General features: G+C 47.9%; 1 protein-coding gene across 1 annotated transcript; it reads right to left on the bottom strand.

Moving 5' to 3' along the window:
- Positions 1 to 7,213: 7,213 nt before the first annotated feature.
- LOC132583747 (uncharacterized) lies at positions 7,214 to 18,806 on the bottom strand. Its single transcript, XM_060255399.1, has 4 exons — positions 18,710 to 18,806; positions 12,453 to 13,118; positions 9,040 to 9,324; positions 7,214 to 7,698 (listed from the first exon to the last, which is right to left on the bottom strand). Exons 2-4 carry the CDS (start codon positions 12,535 to 12,537, stop codon positions 7,373 to 7,375), a joined length of 696 nt encoding a protein of 231 aa, XP_060111382.1. The 5' UTR covers positions 12,538 to 13,118; positions 18,710 to 18,806; the 3' UTR covers positions 7,214 to 7,372.
- Positions 18,807 to 23,876: the final 5,070 nt, after the last annotated feature.

Raw genomic sequence — 23,876 nt, 5'->3', positions numbered from 1 at the left:
GACCTCTCCTCTTCCCCACTCCTGCGACATTTACAGATCATGGGGGAGTTCGTGCAAGAGATTGCAGGTATTCTCAGAGAGCATCTTCCTTCCGTATACTCTCCATGCACTCGGGCAGAATATAATCCACTGCTTTCTTCTTTTCCCAGCTAAGCCACTAGGAAGTAAATCTAGGTAGCAGTCCAGATGTTACAGAAATGCAGTATGTTGTCAGTGAATTTATTGCTAGAGAATGGGACAGGACAACAGTAGTTTGTACACAATAACAGCCATTATCTTCACATCCTGCAGGTTCAGCAAAAAGAAAATAAATAAAAAGAAGGGGGGGATTCTAGGCTGTAGTTCCAAAAGAGACTCTTGTTTAGACGTGGAGAGGAGCATGACAACATACAATTTGAAATTATTTATATTGGAGAGGAAAAGGAGGAGGAGGAACCCTAGAGAGTTTTTTGTTTCCAAAGTCCCCTAATTCTGTATTCCTACGCCACTGGTTGTCTTTTGATGTTTGAATGCACTGTTTATATCTTATCCTATGGCTTGAGTCTCAGTAAGAAAGAAACTCATATGAACATAAGAGAAGCCATGTTGGATCAGGCCAATGTCCCATCCAGTCCAAAACTCTGTATCACACAGTGGCCAAAAAAAAAAACAGGTGCCACCAGTGGGGCCAGGAGACTAGAAGTCCTCCCACTGTTGCCCCGCCCAAGCACCAAGAATACAGCTTCACTGCCCCTGACAGAGTTTCATCAACACATTGTGGCTAATAGCCACTGATAAGGAGCCCCGTGGCACAGAGTGATAAGCTGCAGTACTGCAGTCGGAGCCCTCTGCTCACAACCTGGGTTTGATCCCGGCGGAAGCTGGGTTCAGGTAGCCGGCTCAAGGTTGACTCAGCCTTCCATCCTTCCGAGGTTGGTAAAATGAGTCCCCAGCTTGCTGGGGGGAAAGCGTAGGTGACTGGGGAAGGCAATAGCAAACCACCCTGTAAAAAAGCCTGCCCTGAAAACGTGAAAGCAAAGTCACCCCAGAGTTGGAAACGACTGGTGTTTGCACAGGGGACTTTTTACCTTTACCTTTTTAATAGCCGCAGATGGACCTCTGCTTCATCATAAGACAACCAGTCCTATTAAGACAACTTAATGCTTCACTTGTTACAATAAATGAAGCATTAAGCTACTAGGCAGTTCTCAAAGTAAAGGCAAGAGGAGAGGAGGCCACTTTTAGTCAGACGACTGTTTAGGGCGGTTAACAACAATTAAAACAACATAGTGCTAAAATAAAATCATTTAAAACGTTTTGTACAGTTTAAAAACAACCCTTTCAGTTTCATCCCCTAGAGTCCAAGATGGAGTGGAAAGTTCTTATTGAGCACTACAAGTAATGATGATGTTAGGTGTTGTTTAGCGCTCCACATTTATATTGCGATGGGTTCAAATACCAATGCTGTGAGATGCCTCTGCTGCCGCCTTGTGGACATATTTTGCATAGCGGTATGTAAAAGTGACCAACTACCCACTAGGCTGCTCTTATCTTCAGAGGCAAGCGGGAAATCCCATCTCCTTGGAGTGGCTGCTCTTGGGAGACCTCCAGGTTGACAGACAACCGTTTACTTGGAGAAAATGGCGACTTTGGAAGATTGACTATCTGGCTTTATATCCCACCGAAGCCCCTCTGCTACCCAAACCCTGCCCTCCTCAGACTCCCCTCCAAGAATCTCGGGGCAGAAACACACAAAGTCTGATCTTTCCACGAATTCACATCAGCAGTTAAATAGCAGCCACATGTGTCAGGCAAAATGCTCCCTCTAAGCTGTGGAGTCTGGTGAGCAAAATGTCCACTTGGTGAGCGACTGGCATTTAAGTTGTGAACTTAAAAAAAAATTAGTTTGCTCTGGGGGAATTTTTCCTGAGCTAAGACAAAAATGTTTGAGCCAGAGGCTAAAAAACTGCGAGCTAGCTCACACTAACTCAGCTTAGAGGGAACAGTGGTGTCGGCTGCAATTTCCCTTGACGAATTCCATGCAATCAACCTCAACATCCACCCGGCCTGAGTAAGCTTGGTTCTTTCTTATGCCTCTGCTGCCGCCTTGTGGGCATCTTTGGGATTTTTGTTGTTCAGTCACACAGTCGAGTCCGACTCTTTGCGACCCCATGGACAAAGCCACGCCAGGCCCTCCTGCCTTCCGCCATCCTCCGAAGTCTGCTCAAATTCGTGTTAGCTACATCAGTAAAGCTGTCCAGCCATCTCATCTTTTGCCGTCCCCTTCTTCTTTTGCCTTCTGTCTTTCCTAGCATCTTCTCCAGGGAGTGTTCCCTTCTCATTTGGTGGCCAAAGTATTTCAGCTTCAGCATCTGGCCTTCCAGGGAACAGTCGGGGTTGATTTCCCTTAGGATTGACTGATTGGATCTTCTTGCAATCCAAGGGATTCTCAAGAGACTCAGCATGAGTTCTGTAAGGGAAGATCTTGCCTCACTAACCTGTTACATTTCTTTGAGGGGGTGAACAAACATGTGGACAAAGGAGACCCGATAGATGTTGTTTACCTTGACTTCTAGAAAGCTTTTGATAAAGTTCCTCATCAAAGGCTCCTTAGAAAGCTTGAGAGTCATGGAGTAAAAGGACAGGTCCTCTTGTGGATCAAAAACTGGCTGAGTAATAGGAAGCAGAGAGTGAGTATAAATGGGCAGTCTTCGCAGTGGAGGACGGTAAGCAGTGGGGTGCCGCAGGGCTCGGTACTGGGTCCCATGCTTTTTAACTTGTTCATAAATGATTTAGAGTTGGGAGTGAGCAGTGAAGTGGCCAAGTTTGCGGATGACACTAAATTGTTCAGGGTGGTGAGAACCAGAGAGGATTGTGAGGAACTCCAAAGGGATCTGTTGAGGCTGGGGGAGTGGGCGTCAACGTGGCAGATGCGGTTCAATGTGGCCAAGTGCAAAGTAATGCACATTGGGGCCAAGAATCCCAGCTACAAATACAAGTTGATGGGGTGTGAACTGGCAGAGACTGACCAAGAGAGAGATCTTGGGGTCTGGTAGATAACTCACTGAAAATGTCAAGACAGTGTGCGTTTGCAATAAAAAAGGCCAACGCCATGCTGGGAATTATTAGGAAGAGAACTGAAAACAAATCAGCCAGTATCATCATGCCCTTGTATAAATCGATGGTGCGGTCTCATCTGGAGTACTGTGTGCAGTTCTGGTCGCCACACCTCAAAAAGGATATTTTAGCATTGGAGAAAGTCCAGAAAAGGGCAACTAGAATGATTAAAGGGCTGGAACGCCTTCCCTATGAGGAAAGGTTGAAACGCTTGGGGCTCTTTAGCTTGGAGAAACGTCGACTGCGGGGTGACATGACAGAGGTTTACAAGATAATGCATGGGATGGAGAAAGTAGAGAAAGAAGTACTTTTCTCCCTTTCTCACAATACAAGAACTCGTGGGCATTCAATGAAATTGCTGAGCAGACAGGTTAAAATGGATAAAAGGAAGTACTTCTTCACCCTAAGGGTGATTAACATGTGGAATTTACTGCCATAGGAGGTGGTGGCAGCCACAAGCATAGCGACCTTAAAGAGGGGTTTAGATAAAAATATGGAGCAAAGGTCCATCAGTGGCTATTAGCCACTGTGTGTGTGTGTGTGTGTGTGTTTGTGTGTATATGTTCTTATGCTCTTAAGAGTCTTCTCCAGCACCACATCTCAAAAGAATCTATTCTTCTGCGCTCGGCCTTCTTCATGGTTCAGCTCTCACAGCCATACATTACTACTGGGAATACCATTGTTTAACTATACAGACTTTTATTGGCAGGGTGATGTCTCTACTTTTTATTATACTGCCCAGATTCGCCATAGCTGTCCTCCCAAGGAGCAAACGTCTTTTAATTTCATGGCTACAGTCACCATCTGCAGTGATCTCGGATCCCAGAAATGTGAAGTATTTGGCATAGCAGTATGCAAAAGTCAACTTTGATTTAGCGATTCCCGAGCAATTTGAGGACAGGACAAAGTCTGAGTCCACCGCATAAATTAGTTTACTCTGGGGGAATTTTTTCCGGACCTAAGACAAAAAATATGGGAGCTGGAGGCTAAAAACACCCTGTGATCTAGGTCACATTAACTCAGCTTATAGGAACCTTGGGCTGGATGTAACCCCAGAAGAGCTCCAGCCTGCACCTGGAGGTTGTCAACCTTCCCTGGAGCCCCCTCCCCCTCATCCAGCCAGGGCTCCATTTCGCATTAACATCCTGGGGGAAAGCCTGCCCTTGATTGCGCTGCCGGTTTCTCGTATAACAGGACAGGACTGTGCCCACAGTCAACGTGGCGGCGACGGCTTCACATCTTCCCAGCGCACATGCTCAGGAGGACACACGTGGGGCTGGCTTGTCAGGTTTTTACCACCTTCAGTCTTAAGTCCGCACGCTTCATCCTCCTCCTCATCTCTCGTTCAAGGCCAAATGTTTAGGCAACGCAGAATACAGAAAGCTGCCCTTCTCCAAGATGTTCCGGTCCCTTAGCTAGTAATGCATGCATAACTTTTGACACCATTCCCCCCCCCTGCCTCTTGGGGGGGTGGGCATCTGTGAAAGCCAGGATTTTGTTATACTACCACGGCGCCAAAACATAGTCCCCATGTCCATCCCCAATAAAGGCGGAAGCACAGACCTTCTTCATTTATCAGTGTAAGCATTAGGTACAAAATGTTTGTAGGCTGCAAGGGGAATTGGACCAACAGTCGAGACCAATACTGACTTTTCAATAGAAGAAAGGAGTAGACCAGTGCACCTTTAAGACCAACTAAGATTTATTCAGAATGTAAGCTTTCGTATGCTCTTAAACAGACCTCATCAGACAACTGGGAATGGGAATTAATAAATTCTTAATAGAAGTGGGCAGTGCGGAATCATGGGAATGTTTGCAGCAGATTAAAAGAATTACAAATAGGGATCTGTGTTTGTTGAAAAAACAATTTCCCCACCCTGAACCCACCTTTTTCTAATCCTCTGCTGCCCTCGTGTGGACACGTTGTGTACTGCAGGATTTGGTCGTCAAGCCATCTTAACCTGCATTCCTCTGGAGTGAGGTGGCCACAATACCAGAATTATCTACAAGGACATTCTGGGAAGGAGCTGAATCCTGGGGGGTAGGGATGGGGGAGACAGATGTGAGGTCTCAGAGTAGCAAGCGTCTCAGAAAGGGTATGTTTTAAAATAGACCAGGGGAGTGGGCGGGGGGGGGGTGGAGAATTGGGACAGTGATTTTTCCAGGACAAGGACCAGAAAATAAGGGCTCTGGCAGGGAAATGGAAGCTGCCAGATGTGTGTTCCTATCATGGGCCCAATCAACCTGGGCAGGTAGAATGCCCAGCCAGTAGAACAGCCTCTCTTTTGGCACGCAAAGGCTGTAAACACACATGCTGAATGATGCAGTTTCAGTCCTATAACAATGAAGATAATGGACACCTCTGAGTCTTTCCTGTCCTCCACGAAGCAAAATCCTGATCGAAAGCGCACTGAAAATAGATTGAAACTGCATCATTTAGCATGTGTGATGACAGCCTTTGCGTGCCAAATGAAGGGATGTGTGGGGTTTTTGTCGAATGTGAAAGAGGCCAGGCTGTCTTTTCACTTTTACAATATAAAGTTCAGCGCAACCGCAGGGACCTGCAGTCCTTCCGGTAAATGGCCACAAGAGGGCAGCAGAGAATCTGAACCTGGCTTGCAGGGTATCTGGCTTGATGCCCTGGGGCGCTGACGCAACTGGAAAGGAAAGAGCTAACAACAGTCTGCACAGGGGGAATGGTGTCAAAAGTTATGTATGCATTACTAGCTAAGGGACCGAAACATCTTGGAGAAGGGCAGCTTTCTGTATTCTGCGTTGCCTAAACATTTGGCCTTGAACGAGAGATGAGGAGGAGGATGAAGCATGCGGACTTAATACTGAAGGTGGCAAAAACCTGACAAGCCAGCATCGAGTTGCTGTTGTTTCTTGCTTATTGGGGCCTCTAAAAGAAGGGACGTGTGGGATTTTGGTCGAATGTGAAAGAGGCCAGGCTGTCTTTTCGCTTTTACAATATAAAGTTCAGTGCAACCGCAGGGACCTCCAGTCCTTCCAGTAAATGGCCACAAGAGGGCAGCAGAGAACCTCAACCTGATTTGCAAGGTATCTGGCTTGGTGCCAAGGTGCAGGGGTTTAGAGTAGAGACTAGAAATCATGTCACAAAAGACCAAACTGTAGTGTGGTCATTCTGGAGGTGTAAAACAGTACACCCCTGAGGCAGGATATATGGCTGTGGGCCCCAGGGGTTTTATTGGGGTTGCTGAAATTGATCCACCCCCCAGAGGCTGGATTGACCCCGTGGCGCTGACACAACTGGAAAGGGGAGAGCTAACAGCAGTCTGCACAGTTCTCTTTCTGTGTCTGTGTGTGTGCTTGCAGGAGCTGGACACCTTCCTTCATATGTGTACCTTTGCTTTCTCCTCCTCAAAGGAGAGAAAGGTGCTGATGTCGGACAGATACCTGCTAAGTTTAGATCAGGAATCTTTCTTCTTACCTCTTTTTCCTTAGGGACAGGGTTTCAGTTTTGGATCCTGCATACTTACACCCAAAGAGTATTGAACTTTTAGTCGTGAAAAAAGTTTGTGCATCTTGAAGAAATTAAAAACCTCATTTGTTTTCCCTACCCACAGTCAGAGTGCTCTCTGCATTAGAAGATTCTCCCAATTTGAAGTTCCCCCTGGTGTCAGATGGGTGTTTTAGGAGAGGAAATAGAAGGGGAGGGGATGGCAATATCCAAGGGGACCCCAACAGACTTAAGGGGGCTTTAGGGAGCAGCAAAGGAATGGTAGGGGGAAAGTTCCGCTCCTTCGTAACCCCACCCCCACCCCAGCCCTCTCTCTTGTAGCTGTAGGGGAGAGCTAAGCTATCATTAACTGATCTTTGCTAGCATATCGCAAACCTAGTTGCAAAGTACCTCTTGGCTGCCATAGAGCAAAAGATTAGCTGCTCCCCTTCTTGATGTTCGACTGGGTTTTATAACGTAAACTTCCTGTAAATTTGCCATGCTGTACTTTTTATTTCTATGCCAATAAAGGTATTTGGATTTGGATCTTTGCTAGCAGCAGAAACTGATCTTCCCCAACATCCACTTTGAAAGGGACTGTTTGTGACAAAGTGGGCTTAAGGCGGAGGAACTGAGGCTGCAATCAACCGTAAAGTCTTTTGGGTGCCCCAGCATTCTGTGGGCTTGTCTTTTATTTAGCCATTGACCACAAAGGAGCTCATGGAGATGATTCCCAAATGGCTTGATCTGATGGCAGTAAAGCCAGTTCTGGGGTTGGAGAAAGGAGATAACACAAGGCTGGACCAGGGATGGTCTTCATTCTTCGGCCCCAGTTTTCTTCCTGGCCTTCTGGGTGGGCTGGATTGGGAGCTCTTGTTGTTCAATTCTGCATGAGTAGGTTTTTTCACGTAACTCCCTTGTACTGGGGAAAGTAATTCTGCTGTACATGACAAAGGGATCTTCCTTGTTACTGTTGTGGATAATAACGACGCCTTCAGGCAAGGTGCTGAAATTCTCCTGCCACTGGATGTCGATGTCTGGATAAAATCCTAAAATCATGCAGATAAAGATTATCTTTGATTCTTTCCTGTCCTCCATGAAGTCGGGCTTGAAGAGGGTCTGGTTGGAGGCTGAAGCATTGCCTGGTTGAGGGATGCAAAACACAGTTTGGTGGAAAGAAGAGAGAGAGCATTCACCTTTAGGCCAAATCAGGAGGCTCCGTAGAAGAAGGGAGGGGCCTTGGTGGAAGGAGATGGAGGGACATCAGAACACGCCTTCCTCTGAATTGTCTACACACACTGCAAACGGAAATACTTTCCCCGCATCCCCCTTCCCAGCCACGACGGTTGCTGACGCTACTAAGCCCTCCTGCATGGCGCGTGATGGAGAGGAAGTCCTCCCACTGTTATGGTGGCCAGAGGCAGGGCTTTTTTCGCTAGAAAAAGCCCAGCAGGAACTAATCTGCATATTAGGCCACACCCCCTGACATCTCCATTGTTTCGAGTATTGTTCCTAAAAAAAACCCCAGCAGGGACTCATTGGCATATTAGGCCACACCCCTGATGCCGAGCCAGTCGGAACTGCATTCCTGGCCAGAGGCATTCTGGGAAGAGGCCGGAGCAGCTCTAGTCCAGATCCACTCGCATTAACAACCAGGAGCAGAAAGTCTGTTTTAAAGAGGACTCTGTAATCCTGCTGGCTCCTCGTTTTCGCTTTTCACTCCAAGTATATCCACAATAGAAATGCACCAGTAGACGCCATCTACTGGGACATGTATGTGGGGGGGGGATCCCATTTTGCCCCCTCCCTGCTCTGCCCCTAAATCTTTCTTCTCGGCTCCTGTTTCTCACCCCCCCTGGGACCAGCTCTGCCTCCCTCTTTCGCTAGAGTTGTCAGCCTCCAGGTGGGGGGTGGAGATCTCCCTGGATTGCAACTGATCCCCAGAAGACAGCGATGACTTCCCCTGGAGAAAATGGCAGCATCAGGGGGTGGGCTCTATTGCATTTGATCCCACTGAGGCCCCGCCCCTCTCCAAAGCCCACCCTTCCCAGACTCTGGCCCCTCCCAGTTGGTCAGGGGGGAGGCTGTCCAGCTGCTTCTGCCAGCGCTCCCACATGATTGGGGGAGTGCCCAGGAGAAGGCACCAGCCTCCCGGGTAATTTAAAGACCCTGCCAATCAGCTGAACAGCGGGAGTCTCCCAGGGAGCATCCAATTTGTCACCCTCCCAGGGCCGCCACCCTAGGTGACAGAGTAAGGTCGCCTAGTGGGCGCGCTGGCCCTGCGGGCACCATCAGCAGTTGCCTCCCCCCACTCCCAGTGCCACCTGAGGCAATGGTCTGTGTTTGCCTATTGAAAGAGAGACAACAGTGGATGTTGTGGTGTGGAGGCACCAGGGGGATGGCGGTTGCTCTGGCAAAAAGTTGACCACAGTTAGTGCCCCGTGTCAGCCAGCAAAAGGAAGCCCTCCCAAGCGGCGTCTTACCCATGTCCTCATCCGTGGGCTCTGCCTGCACCACACAGTCGTAAGTATCTCCAGGGGTCCAGTCCTCCAGACGGAATCCAGTAATGTAGAGAAGTTCGTGGTGCGAAGGGCCGCCAAAGGAGGCGATAGAAACGGCTTCTGGTTCGCCTTTGTGGAACCACCTCACCATAGTTTTGTTCAAGTCAAGTCCTTCCACCCCGCACAAGAAGGTGACCGGTAGCTCCAAAATCAGGTTTTCTGTGGGAAGGGGGAAAGTGTTGTTGCTTGGAGGGCTGGGAGCATCACCTGAATAGGGCAGAGGGGGAAAGGGAGTGAAAAGAAAGGCAGAAACACATTGCTCATGACAAGCGAGAGGCATCTCTTCCCCACGGTGTCTGGTGCTTCATGATACCTCAAGTGACACTCTGGCTGGGAGGAAGGACAGTCAGGCCTAACCAGCAGCAGCTCTAAACCTGTTAAGCAGGTGTCTGAGTCTTTCCCAATGGGTCTGGCTTTCTCAGCTCCCTTCCCCCATGAAAGGGTGACTGAGATGTGGCTGGAGATCCACATGCAAGTCCCACGAGGAGGAGGAAAATTGGTTTTTCACTACCCAAAGGAGTCTCAGAGCAGCCTGCAACCTTCCTCTCCCCACAACAGAGGTAGGTGGGTCAGAGATCTCTGAGAGACCTGTGACTGACCAAGGTCACCCAGCTGGCTGCATGTGAGGGGGGGTGGGAAATCAAACCCAGTTCTCCAGATTAGAGTCTGCCACTCTTAGCCAGCACTGCAGACTGTTTTTCTCTGGGGCAGAGAACCAGTTGGAACCATGACTCATCCACTGTCCCCCTTGCTCCAAATATCTGTTCAAAATTGCAGCGCAAACTGTGAAGCCTCCCAACAGTGTTGAAGCCCAGTGGACGGAGTCAGGGGAACCCCAGTCCAACCCAGATGGACTGCATCAGGGGAACCATAATGGTTGGAAAAAAGCAGAAGGATTTGGCATGACCTAAGGAACAAAAAGAAGCATTATTCCTTGTCCATCTCCAGATTGCTCCTCTTAGGGTACTTTTCTGCTCCTTTTCAGAAGTTCCACAAATACCTTCAGTCTCTTTCTCAGCTAGTGAGGTAGAGAGGAACCTGTCTTAGGGCTGCTGGGACCGTGTTGGAAAATACCTGGAGACTTTGGGTGTGGATCCAGGAGAAGGTGGAGTTTGGGGAGGGGAGAGTTCTGGGCATGATACGATGCCCTAGAGTCCACCCTTCCAAGCAGCTGTTTTCTCCAGGGAAGCTGATCTCTGCCAACTGGAGATTTATTTATTTCTGTGGATTTATATCCCACCCTTTCCCAAATTGGGCTCAGATCAACTGTAAAAGTGGGAGATCTCCAGGCCCCACCTGGAGGCTGGCAGCCTTTCTCTGTCTCAAGTCTGGTAATTCCTGAAAAAAGCTTTATTTGTACTTCAATCACTTTGTGCAAACTCTGCTGCATTAATTACTCTGCCAAGAAGTAAAACAAGGGGAATGAGAGTTTAGAAGCCCAGAATGTGTTTTATCTCTGATCTTCCCTGTAGTGTAATGAAATCTTTCTGACTGAGAATTAGCATTGCAGCCTCTGGAATGGGATAATTCAGCAGATTTGGGGAGTGGAGCCTTGGAGGGTGGGTAGGGCTGCCACGTTCCCGGGCCAGGCGGGGGTTCTCCCACCCTGGAGGTTCGCAACCTGCCAGCCCACGTTGGGCCGGTGGGGGGGGATCCTCCCCTGACATCACTGGTGTGATGACATCACTTGTAAGCGACGTCTTCGTGCCGGCAATGTTGTGCGCTGGCCGCTCTAGGAGTGTATGGGGAAACTATGGTTTTCCCAGATGCTCTAGCAATTTGGGAGGGAAACTCTATGGTACCATCACCGGCGCGATGACGTCACTTCTGAAAACAGTCCCCTGCTGGAGGCCGTGGGGGACTTGGCAACCCTAAGGCTGGGACTTGGGGAGGGGAGGGGCCTCAACGGGGTATAACGCCATGGCAGCCTCCCTTCAAAGCAGCCTTTTCCTCTGGGGGAACTGATCTCTGTGACCCAGAGACTGGTTGTGATTCTGAGAGTTCTCCAGCAACCACCTGGAGAATGGCACCCTTAGACTGGCAACACATCCTTATGGGTTTCCAGTGATACAATCAGATGTAAAGATTTTGTCTCATTAGGCAGCAATGATGAAATGAGACCCATATATATGGATGCAACTTACCCACGATGATTTCTGTGGTGCATTCCAGACAAGGGGGTGAAACGGCTCTCCACCTGTGGGGCCAGCTGGATGTGGGGGTGGGCTTGGATGACCTCCACATGGCCTGTCCCCACCCTGCTTGCTGTGCTCCCCACAACCTCTCCCCAAACACCATTTGTGCCTAAGTGTGTGTGTGCTTTGCTTTGTGGGCAGTTCCTTGGTCAGCCAAGTCAGCCTTCTCTTTCTGTCCTGAAATGGAGGCTGTGAGTTGCAAAAGAGTTGCTAGTAAAATTTTAAGTCACACCAAGTTACGCCTTGAGGGGAAAACTGTGTCCTGGGCTCATTTTGTAGAAAAAGAGGTGCCAGAGCTCATTAGCAGAAGTCGTGCATCTGCCACACACCCGACATCACCGGAAGGTGTATTAAATTATATCAGCTCAGCATCTACCTTAAAATGCTTCTTGAATTAGAATTGTCATAATAAAACCTTACTCCCATCATACTGGATTGTAAGTCTGCTGGCTGGCAGAGTTTCTGCAGGCTCACTATTTCCCATTCAAGTTGAAGCAAAGGAGATGTTCTAGGGTTGCCAGCCTCCAGGTGGGGCCTGGAGATCTCTCGCTTTTACAACTGATCTCCAGCTGACAGAGATCAACTCCCCTGGAGAAAACAAATTATACAAAAATAGACCATGGGTTTTGTATAATTTGGGGGGGGGGTTGCAATATTTTTGTATCATTTGATGCTCTAGCTGGGAGGATAATCTGGGTAATTTGTTGCCCATTCTGTGGTTCTCTCATTTGCATTTCCCCCCCCAGAGAAAATGGCTGCTTTGAAGGGTGGGCTCTATGGAATAGACCATGCTGAGGCCCCTCCCCTCCCCAAACCCCGCCCTCTCCTGGATCCACCCCCAAAGTCTCCAGCTGTTCTACAATACAGACCTGGCAACCCTAAGATTTCCCCTTCACTCTGCTCACACGGGAAGGCCTCGGGGCACCGCTGATCATGCACAAAATCAGCACACGGCCTTCTGTAGTAGGGGGACGCCCTCTTCCATGTGTGGCCTCGAGACCTTTGGGAATGATGACTGATCTTCAGACATTATTCCCCCTGGAGAAAAAGATGGCTGCTTTGGATGGTCGGCTCTGGGGCCATGTGCCCTGCAGAGGACTCTCCCCTCCCAATTTCTGCCCTCCCCTGTAGAGTACTCACCTGTAACCTTCTGGCTGGAGGTTCTGGTCAGGTTGGTCTGGAGGGCAAGGAGTCCCACAGAAAGGAAGAAGAGGCCAGATCCCATGTTGGTATCTGGCTGAATGCTCAGTAGCAAGCTAGGCTAGCTTATATAGTTCCTGAGGAGTTCGGGGAAGGGATCCACCTGTAAATATCTGGAGCCCCACCAGAAAATTCAGGAAAGAGATCAGCTTTCCAGAAACCTGGGTGTTGTCAAAGAATATGGCTATGAAAACACTTGGCATGCGTACCTTTGGGTTTCCAGATCCATCCTCCTAAGTGTCAGAAAGTGGAAGGAAAAAAAATCTCAAAGCAGAAACACCACTGCTCTGTGGGCCTTCTGATGACAGTTTTTGGCCTATGGGTGGTAGGCCCAGATAATCCCACCCATTTGTAGTCTGTTACTCTGACGTGTCTGTTCTGAGGTGCTGTAAGTCACCCTGTGGTTCTCCAAAGCCAGAAATAGTTCTGTGTCTCATTCAGAGCAATGAGTGATGGAAAGACAGAATGTACAATATCAAGTTACAGAGGCGGGAAATTTGGGAACTCACAGGTAGAATAAAGAGAAGTCTACTTTGCTTTGTTGGCAGGTCCTTGGTCAGCCATGTCAATCTTCTCTTTCTGTCCTGAAATGAAGGCTGTGTGTTCCTAGTAAAATTTTAAGTCACACCAAGTTACACCATGAGCGGAAAAGTGTCAGTCAGAAATAATAAGGATCCTTGTTTGGGAACTACAGAAACTCTCTAGGCCTGCTGGTAAGTCAGGGTACTAGTTTTGTGGCAAATGAATGTTTGTTGATGGAGGCACAATGGCGGGTGTCCCTTATTGAGGATTGTCTTTCTCAGTTTCTAAGGAGGCAGTGAACTTACCTGGACTCCTCAGGGCAGAGTTACACCTTACAGGTTGTGTCTGTGGTCCCCACTCTGTGTCCTGGGGTCACTTTGTAGAAAAAGAGGTGCCAGAGCTCATTAGCACAACTCGCATGCATATGCCACACACCCCTGACATCATTGGAAGGTGTACTTAATTATACCAGCTCTGCATCTGCCTTAAAATGCTTCTTGAATTAGAATTGTCATAATAAAACCTTACTCTCATCATACTTTTAAAATGACTTTCTCCTGTGTGGCCACAGTGGCATGATGATTTCCATCTGTCTGCTTTATATGTTTTGGTTATTTTCCCACTTTTTGTGGGGGGAAATATTAGAAAGTTTGTCAAAATTATCACGGGGGGCGGGGTTGAACAGTGGAGCCCAAAAGCAAGTATCGGGGGAGGGGTAGGAAAAAGCACCATTAAATTTAGAAGTTCCAGGGCTCTGCTCCTGTCCAAAGTGAGGCCTGTTCACAGTCAGATGCAAGTTCTTCTGAAGGGAGGTATTGTTGGTTGTGTGTAGTGGTGGCCCCCAGCTGTCTTGGCTTGTGGTATTCTACCTCTTGTGCAGGAAGTAATTTGTTCCCCCAACCCACCCACCCCCGCTCTTTGCTCACAAGTGTGCTTGAAGAGGGTAAAGGATGGGGATCAGAGAAAATAATTCTGCTTCTCCCTATTCTCATCACCAGATGGTAACTTGCCAAGCATTCTCTTCTCATTCTATTTTCAGAGCTGTCATAATGGGAAGTTTCAAAAAACCTCAACTTATTTGGGAGAAGTAACAGACAGCCTTTATGGCCTCATTCTCCTATTGACATGTCACTGTTTTATTGGTTTCCCATGCAAATGCTGTCCAGACCAAATGTTCTTTCAGTTTGTTAATTTCACTGTTTTGCCATTGGATTCTGACTTTGTACCACCTTGCATTCTTAACCATTGCCCACCAGCTTTGCTCACTGTACCCCATTCCATTGTCTGATGAAGTATGCATGCATATGAAAGCTTAAATTCTGAATAAAACTTTGTTTTTAGCTGTTGCTATTGGCACATCTAAATGAAGGGAGGTGTGGGGTTTTGGTGGAATGGGAAAGAGGCTAGGCTGTCTTTTCACTTTTCTTTTACAATAAAGTTCAGTGCAACGATTGGGACCTCCACCCCTTCTGGTAAATGGCCACAGGAGGGCAGCAGAGAATTATATTTGGACTCAAAAAGATTCCGCAGGGCCCTTCAAGACTTCTATCTGAGAGTCAGGTGAGAGATTTATACAGTTATCCTGGATGGAGCTTCTCTGTTTGAACACATGTATCCTCTTTCTCCCCTGGGGTGCAGGGGGATCGGGGCAGGGCCAGGAGCCCCAGACTGCTCCCTCCCATTTCTTCTGACCAGTCTCTGCTTTGTAAATAATCATCTATCTTCTCCTTTGATCTGTTCTAACTGCTACCATTTCCCCATTGTAAACAGAGTTGTGACGGACTCAGGAACTTAGCCTGAGAGCTAGGGAACAGGTTTGCAGCTATTGGCTGGAACGTTGCCCTAGCAACGAAAAAGTATCCATATGAGGTAGGGTTGCCAAATCGAACCCCAGAAATAATTGGGAACTTTGGGGGTGGAGCCAGGAGACTTTGGGGGTGGAGCCAGGAGACACTGGGGTGGAGCTAGGGGGAGGGGCGGAAACGCACCCCGCAGCCTCTTCTCTGCTCACCATGCTGCTCCTCCGAGATGGGCTCAGCCTGAGCCCATCTCGGAAGAGCAGCCACGGAGCGGAGCAGAGGCGGCAGTGGCGCGGCGGCCTCTTCTCCGCTCGCCGTTCTGCTCCTCCGAGATGGGCTCAGCCTGAGCCCATCTTGGAAGAGCAGCCACGGCGAGCGGAGAAGAGGCCGCCGCGCCGCTGCCGCCTCTGGGGTGGAAGCAGAGGTGGGGGGGTGGAGGCGGGCCGGGGGCATGGCGAGCCGCAAGTCCGGGTCCTAGAAGGGCCCGGATTCGCGGCTCGCCATGCTCCTGGCCTGCCTCGCCCTCCCCTGCGCTGCTGCCGTCTATTGGCTGCTCCTCCGAGATGGGCTCAGCCTGGGCCCATCTCGGAGGAGAAACTGCGGTGGGCAGGGAGGGGGCGGCAGCGGCGCGGCGGCCTCGCCGGCTTCAGGATCTGGCGGCTCAGCGCCGTTTCCCCCCTCTCCCCCCGCTTCCATTTTTTGGGGGAGCGGGGGAAGAAGGTGGAAATCCTGGGGTCCCCCGCCAGGGCGGGAGGTTTGGGAAGCCTAATATGAGGTTTGCTTAGCAGTAAATCACCTCAGGATTTGAGTCTTAGCTGAGGAGTCTTCAAGTTAGGTCTTCAGAGAAGGGGTCTGAAGACTGTGGGCTTAGGCCAGTGAATTGTAAAGACAACTGGATGAGGGACTGAGATCAGCCAGTGAGGCTGGGCTCCTTGTGGGAGACAGAACTAGGTAGACTCTGTCTGAAAGAGAGAGTTTTCAGGCAGTTTGAAACTCTCTGAGGTTGATTTTGCCAGCACATCAGGCAGTCTCCTGTGTACAAACTAGATCATGCCAAGACACACTGAAGGGGGTGAACTGGGTTTTGGTGGTCAGCAGGTTTACCCAAGACTCAGACCCAAAGACCAGCTGTGGGGCTGAGATGCATCAGTATTGAGGGGTGCGAGTCCTGGAAGCTAGTGTGAGAGTGTCTGAGAGGGAGAATATACTGGCACCAGTCAAGAGTTCCTATGTGTGTGTGGAAAGAGTGATTGTAGTTTGATTTTTTTTATGATTTGGCATAGCTGAAGCCTAGGGCTAAACAACTGAAGTAACAGCATTCTAAGTGCTCAGAAGGCACAGTGTGCCTGTAGAATCTAGTAGGATTCTGAAGCCTACCTGTTTATGTTAAAGATCTTCTGCCAAAGTTATTGTTATATTTTACCTCAGGCTGATAAAATCTCTGCATTCAGTATCTGATCATTTGCCATCCATCTACCTGCCAACTGATTCTTTGTTATTGATTAATTATAATCAATATTATTTTTGATCCCTCTCCCTTGCCTTTTGTTATCTAATAAATATTGTTGTGGTTTTGAATTTTAAAAACATCTGGTGTCTATTATTTTGGGAGTCTGACAGAATTTCTGTGTGACTGAGGGAAGGTGACTGGGGAGAAATTTAAAGTGGTCGCCCTCCCTAGTAGGCCCTGACTGGCTCCCTCCCTGACCGGCTCGCTTTCCATCATGATTTTGCCAGTCCACACAGTAAAATTCAGTTGAGAGGTGCACTGAAAGTGGATTGAAATGGCATTATTTAGCATGTGTGACTGCAGCCATAGTTTCCTAATGTTTTCTGCTCTCCTGAGATGCAGCTGGATCTCCTACATGAGGTCTCGTGCAGCTTCCTTGTGGCCATTTCACAGGATTCAGCTGGATTCCCCCTTTGCACTTTTCCTCCTTTTTAGACAGCAGCAATGATCCATTGTGAAAATAATCCCATAGAGAAGTGATTGCAGGGACGTAGCAGTGGTTCCTGTTGGGTTAAGGCTGGGGTGTCAAACATGCGACCCAGGAGCCAAATCAGGTCCCAGGAGGGCTCCTATCAGGTCCCCAAGCAACTGGCTGTCATATGCTTCCTTCTCCCTCTCTCTTGCTTTTTCTGCATAACAGCTTGCTTTGCAAGACTTGCTCAATAGAACAGGAGCTACAGAGCAGAGCCTCTATTTTCTCCATAGGCTGAGGCTCCTCCCTTAGGGAGGAATGGGGGAGGCAGAGCTTGCTTTGCCAGGATCTCTCAATTGCATAGCAGAGCTACTGACCCAAGCCTCTCTTCCCTCTATTGGCTGAGGCTCCTTGTCAAGTCGGCAGATTCAATAACGAGTCTTTGTTTAAACAAAATAACTAGTTTATTGATGCTGTTGTACTCGACTACGTTGAGATTGAAAGACTAAAGATCATACAGTAAAATGCAATCATATAAGGTACACTTCAAAGGGATTCTTGAGGGAGGGGTACTATGCAGGGCACATTCACACACTGATGTTACTACTTCGTTCTCAGGCCTGTTTTGGCCTTGAGCGTCTCTGGCTCCAACCTCCCCCGATGCCAGGCCTGAGAAGGCTCAGATAAAAACGTTCATATATTCCCATTTCAAAGCAATACTACATAACAAAGAAAAGGAGGGGGTGAGGAGAGTTCAAGCTAGCAGCAATGGAATACAGTTTGGCTTTACCCAGGATGCTTCTCTCCTGAACCAGTGTTAGGTACAAACTTGACCAGAGTTTTAAGCAGACTTGACACTCCTCCCCTCCTGGTCCCTTGGGGAAGGAAGGCAAGAGCCAGAGCTTCCTTTGCCCAGCTCCCTGGATTGCATGGGAGAGATACAAAGAAAGCAGCTTTAAGACTGGTGAGTACTAATGTTTTAAGCATGTTTTATTTAAAGGGTTTTTTTAAAAAAAAAAACCTTTGTGCTTGTCTGTGCCCTTTATAAAGTTTATATCTCTGCTAGCTAATCTTAAATGGGTACACACACAGCCTGGCTTGACATGGCTTGGCCCAACAAGGTCTCATTTATGTCAGATCCGGCCCTCATACCAGATAAGTTTGACACCCCTGGGTTAAGGTGAACTGTAGGTTATGGCAACTATAAACATATCATTTAGGATTGGCAGGTCCCCCCTGGGCACTGGTAGGGGATGAGGGGATAGGGTCCCCAGGTCCAGATTGAGAAACTTCTGGAGATTGCTGGGTGGACTCTTAGGAGGGCAGAGACCAGTTCCATACAGACCAGACCATCCCTTTTCTCCAGAACTGATCTCTGTAGTCTGGAGGTGAGCTGGAAGTCCAGGGGATCCCCAGGGCCCACCTGTAATCTGCCTCCCTAAGACATAGGAAAAGGAGTGGGCTGTTCAGTCGTACTCCATTTATACCCTAAAAGGGACTCTTCAACTCTCCCCCATCTTATTCTACTCACAACAACCCTGTGAGGTGGGTTAGGCTAAGAAACAGCATGACTCTGTTTCCAGTGGGGAATTGGAAGCCATTAGAGCAGATCAAAGGAGAAGATAAAGGACTATTTACAAAGCAGAGCCTGGTGAGAAGCAATGGCCCTGCCCCCATCCTCTGCACGGCGGGGAGAAAGAGGATACGTGTGTTCAAACAGAGAAGCTCCATCCAGGAAAACTGTATCACTCCAGGGCCATCTTAACAGCATTATGGGCCCCGGACAAAGCAGTGTACTGGGCCCCTACGACAACTACTCATAGGAATAAAAATGTATATGGTCGATAAGTACTGCGTGATGCACAGATTAGTATGGGGCCCCCATGCTCGTGGGGCCCACGGGCAAGTGCCCATCAGGCCCTTGCGTTAAGGCAGCCCTGTACAAATCTCTCACCCGACTCTCGGAAAGAAGTCTTGAAGGTCGACGCGGAATCCTTCGAGTCCAAATATAATTCTCTGCTGCCCTCCTGTGGCCATTTACCGGAAGGACTAGAGGTTCCTGCGCTTGCGCTGAACTTTATGTGAAAAGACAGCCTGGCCTCTTTCCCATTCCGCCAAAACCCCACACCTCCCTTCGTTTAGATGCCCCAATAGCAGGTAGCTGCAGCGACAACTGGACGCTCGCTTTCCAGGTTTCTCTTGCCATTTTCAGTCTTTAAGTCCGCATGCTTCATCATCCAAAACATTCCGCATTCAAGCCAAACGTTTAGGCGCCACGGAATACAGAAAGCTGCCCTTTTCCAAGATGCCTCGATCCGTTAGCTAGTATTGATTCACAAATAGAGTATATAAATGCAGTCTGGAAACGCAGCTTCCTCGTAACTTTTGACACCAGTTATTCGCCTAGTTGGTGGGGAGGGGGGACGTCTGTGAAAGCCGGGAAAAGCCAGGATGTTGTCATACTTGAAGGGCGCCAGAACATTGCCCCATCTCCACCCCCAATAAAGGCGGAAGCACAGACCTTCTTTCTCTATCAGTGTTAAGCATTAGTTTTAAAATGTTTGGGCTGCAAGAGGAACGGGAACCAACACGGACTCTTCAATAATTTCCATGCAAATTTCCACTATGAATCTTTCGTAAGCCTCTGCTGCCGTCGTGTGGACGCATCGAGTACTGCAGAATTTGGTCGTCAACCCATTTTCTCATAACCTGCTACTGCATTCTTCTGGAGTTTGGACTGAGATCCGAAATAGTTAGCTGTGTTAGTCTGTTGCTGCACCTTTAAGACTAACAAATTCGTCATATGCATGCCTCTGAGGAAGAGAGCTGTGTTTCTCGAAAGCATATGCTACAGTGAAATTTGGTGTAGCCAGTCTGGTGTAGTGGTTACCTGAGCAGACTCTTATCTGGGAGAACCCGGTTTCATTTCCCACTCCTTCACTTGCGCCTGCTGGAATGGCCTTGGGTCAACCATAGCTTTCGTAGGAGTTGTCCTTGAAAGGGTAGCTGCTTTAAGCTCTCTCAGCCCCACCTAGCTCACAGGGTGTCTATTGTGGGGGGAGGGGAAGGTAAAGGAGATTGTGAGCGGCTCTGAGATTCAGAGTATAGGGCGGGATTTAAATCCAATATCTTCTTCTTCTGATTTTTAAAGTGCGACTGGGCTCTTTACTGTTTTCCTTTGGGCTGGAATCTCTGCCGGACTCTTCCTGCCATTGTGATCTCCACATCCTGAACTGGGAGCTGAGCCGTCTGTTAGCAATGAATGATAGATTTCACAAAAGCAATTCTAGATTTCAGTTTTGAAGGGTGGCGATAAGCTTTTTAGATCGAAACATAGTTCTCTGCTGCCCCCTTGTGGCCATTTCCTAGAATGGGAACCTTTGATTATATTGCTGCACAAAAATTTTTGTTGTACAGTCGCAAAGTCGAGTCCGACTCTTTGCGACCCCATGGACCAAGTCTCTTCAGGCCCTCCTGTCTTCCACCATCCTCCGAAGTCTGCTCAAATTTGTGTTAGCTACATCAGTAAAGCTGTCCGGCCATCTCATCTTTTGCTGTCCCCTTCTTCTTTTGCTTTCTGTCACTCCCAGCATCAGGGTCTTCTCCAGGGAGTGCTCCCTTCTCATTTGGTGCCCATAGTATTTGAGCTTCAGCTTCAGCATCTGACCTTCCAGAGAACAGTCAGGGTTGATTTCCCTTAGGATTTTCTTGCAGTCCAAGGGACTCTCAAGAGTCTTCTCCCGCACCACAGCTTGAAAGCATCTATTCTTCTGCGCTCGGCCTTCCTTACGGTCCAACTCTCACAGCCATACATTACTACTGGGAATACCATCACTTTGACTATACAGACTTTTGTTGGCAGGGTGATCTCTCTACTTTTTATTATACAGCCTAGGTTTGCCACAGCTGTCCCCCCAAGGAGCAAAAGTCTTTTAATATCATGGCTACAGTCACTATCTGCAGTGATCTTGGAACACAGGAATCATAGAATCATAGAGTTGGAAGTTAGAATCATAGAATGTGAAGTCTGTCACTACTTCCATGTCTTCCCCTTCTATTTACCAAGGATTGACAGGGCCAGTTGCTGTGATCTTAATTTTTTTTTAATGTTGAGTTTCAAGCCTACTTTTGTGTTCTTGTCTCTTTATGAAATTCACTGCAAATTTTAGCCAAGAAACTAAAGCTGGGTTATTCCCTATTGCTCTGCTGCCCTCCTGTGGACATACGGAGTACTACACTCTGAGTACTCACCCTCAACAAGTGGTTCTTTAGGTCCTCTTCACTTTCTGCCATTAGAGAGGTGTCATCTGAATATTTGAGGTTGTTGATGTTTTCCTCGGCAATCTTTTCCGGCTTGTGCTTCATCCAGGCTGGCATTCCGCATGACGTCAAATGTAGTTAAATGGTCACATCACATTCTCCTCCTCCTAAGAAGCCTCAACGCTCACAACCAAATCAGAACCAGAATGCATGCGGATGCCTTATTTTTTCTTATTCACTAGATTGAAAACATGTTCTAATCATGCAAACTAGAGAAACCAAATAACAGGAGACCGGAGAGGGGTGGCATATATGAATACGCTGGTGTTTCCAAAACTGCTTCCCTCCTCATTATCAGAACACTTTGGTTCCGGGAGTCAGTGAGAGCTGAATTCCTTAGAGCAGCGGTACCCAGCCTTTTTTGGCACCAGGGGCCAGTTTTGTGGAAGACCATTTTTTCCACGGATGGGGCGGAAAAGGAGGCGATGGTTTCGGGATGCTACAATTGTGCACTTTATTTTGATGTGGTAGTTAAGTGTGCGGACTCTTCACTGGGAGAACCGAGTTTGATTTCCCACTTCTACACTTGCAGCTGCTGGAATGGCCTTGAGTCAGACATAGCTTTTGTCATTGAAAGGGCAGTTGCTGTAAGAGCTCTCTCAGCCCCACCTACCTCGCAGGGTGTCTGTTGTGGGGAAGGAAGGTAAAGGAGATTGTGAGCCACTCTGAGATTTGGAGTGGAGGGCAGGACATAAATCCAATGTCGTATTATTATTTATTACTAGTACTATTACTACTTCTACTACAACATTGTAATATATAATGAAATAATTATACAATTCATGACCCAGTTGCTAACAGGCCACTGACCAGTACTGGTCCACGGACCAGGGGTTGGGAACCCCTGCCTTAGAGGATATTCCCAGCAACTTTCCGGAACGCCCACCCCCTTCCCTCATAATTTAAGTCTATAACCATTTTCCTTATGGAGATGTAAGGGAATTATTTGCGTGTTTCCTTTTATTAGTGTTGCCCTGATGGGATCCAAAGGGTGAGTTTCATCTTCCTATCTAAGTCCCCAGAGTAGCAGCATTAATAATTCGCTTTCCTGGGATAGACGCTCTTGTCTCTTTATGAAATTCACTGCAAATTTTGGCCATTTAGAAACTGAAGCTGAATTGTTACCTATTGCTCTTCTGCCCTCCATATTGGACATAGTGGACATATTGAGTACTGTCACGTTTTAAAGTCAACCCATACTGAACTGTGCCTAGAACGACAGAAGGTTTTAATCGATACACACACACAAGCCTGACCTCCTCCCCAGCAAGGGAATTTGTGCTGCGTTCCTGGAGGAGGTAGGGCATCCCAAACGCAATGATGTCAAACTGGGGACTCAGCCCCGACTTTAATAATGACCTCTTTTCTTCCCCAGTCCTGTGACATTTACAGATCGTGGGGGAGTACGTGCAAGAGATTGCAGGTATTCTCAGAGAGCATCTTCCTTCCGTATACTCTCTATGCACTCAGGTAGAGTATAATCCACTGCTTTCTTCTTTTCCCAGCTAAGCCAGTAGGAAGTAAATCTAGGTAGCAGTCCAGATGTTACAGAAATGCAGTATGTTGTCAGTGAATTTATTGTTAGAGAATGGGATAGGAAAACAGTAGTTTGTACACAATAACAGCCATTATCTTCACATCCTGCAGGTTCAGCAAAAAGAAAATAAATGAAAAGAAGGGGGGGATTCGAGGCTGCAGTTCCAAAAGAGACTCTTGTTTAGACGTGGAGAGGAGCATGACAACATACAATTTGAAATTATTTATATTGGAGAGGGAAAGGGGGAGGAGGAACCCTAGAGAGTTTGTTGTTCCCAAAGTCCCCTAATTCTGTATTCCTACGCCACTGGTTGTCTTTTGATGTTTGAATACACTGTTTATATCTTATCCTATGGCTTGAGTCTCAGTAAGAAAGAAACTCATAAGAACATAAGAGAAGCCATGTTGGATCAAGCCAATGTCCCATCCAGTCCAACACTCTGTATCACACAGTGGCCAAAAAAAAAAAGTCCTCCCACTGTTGCCCCGCCCAAGCACCAAGAATACAGAGCTTCACTGCCCCTGACAGAGTTTCATCAATACAGTGTGGCTAATAGCCACTGATAAGGAGTCCCGTGGCACAGAGTGGTAAGCTGCAGTATTGCAGTCCAAGTTCTCTGCTCACAACCTGGGTTCAATCCTGGAGGAAGCTGGTTCAGGTAGCCGGCTCAAGGTTGACTCAGCCTTCCATCCTTCCGAGGTCGGTAAAATGAGTTCCCAGCTTGCTGGGGGGAAAGCGTAGGTGACTGGGGAAGGCAGTGGCAAACCATCCTGTCAAAAAGCCTGCTGTGAAAAAGTGAAAGCAAAGTCACCCCAGAGTTGGAAATGACTGGTGTTTGCACAGGGGACTTTTTACCTTTACCTTTTTAATAGCCGCAGATGGACCTCTGCTTCATCATAAGACAACCAGTCCTATTAAGACAACTTAATGCTTCACTTGTTACAATAAACGAAGCATTAAGCTACTAGGCAGTTCTCAAAGTAAAGGCAAGAGGAGAGGAGGCCACTTTTTGTCAGACTACTGTTTAGGGCGGTTAACAACAATTAAAACAACATAGTGCTAAAATAAAATCATTTAAAGCATTTTGTACAATTTAAAAACAATCCTTTCAGTTTCATTCCCTAGAGTCCAAGATGGAGTGGTCAGTTCTGAACTTCTTATTGAGCACTACATGTAATGATGATGTTAGGTGTTGTTTAGCGCTCTACATTTATATTGCGATGGGATAAAAAACCAATGCTGTGAGATGCCTCTGCTGCCACCT

The sequence above is a fragment of the Heteronotia binoei genome, chromosome 15 (genome assembly GCF_032191835.1).
Source record: "Heteronotia binoei isolate CCM8104 ecotype False Entrance Well chromosome 15, APGP_CSIRO_Hbin_v1, whole genome shotgun sequence".
NCBI classification, from domain to species: Eukaryota; Metazoa; Chordata; class Lepidosauria; order Squamata; family Gekkonidae; genus Heteronotia; species Heteronotia binoei.
The sequence above is the reverse complement of the archived record's forward strand: the minus strand, read 5'-3'. Positions and strand labels throughout refer to the sequence as shown.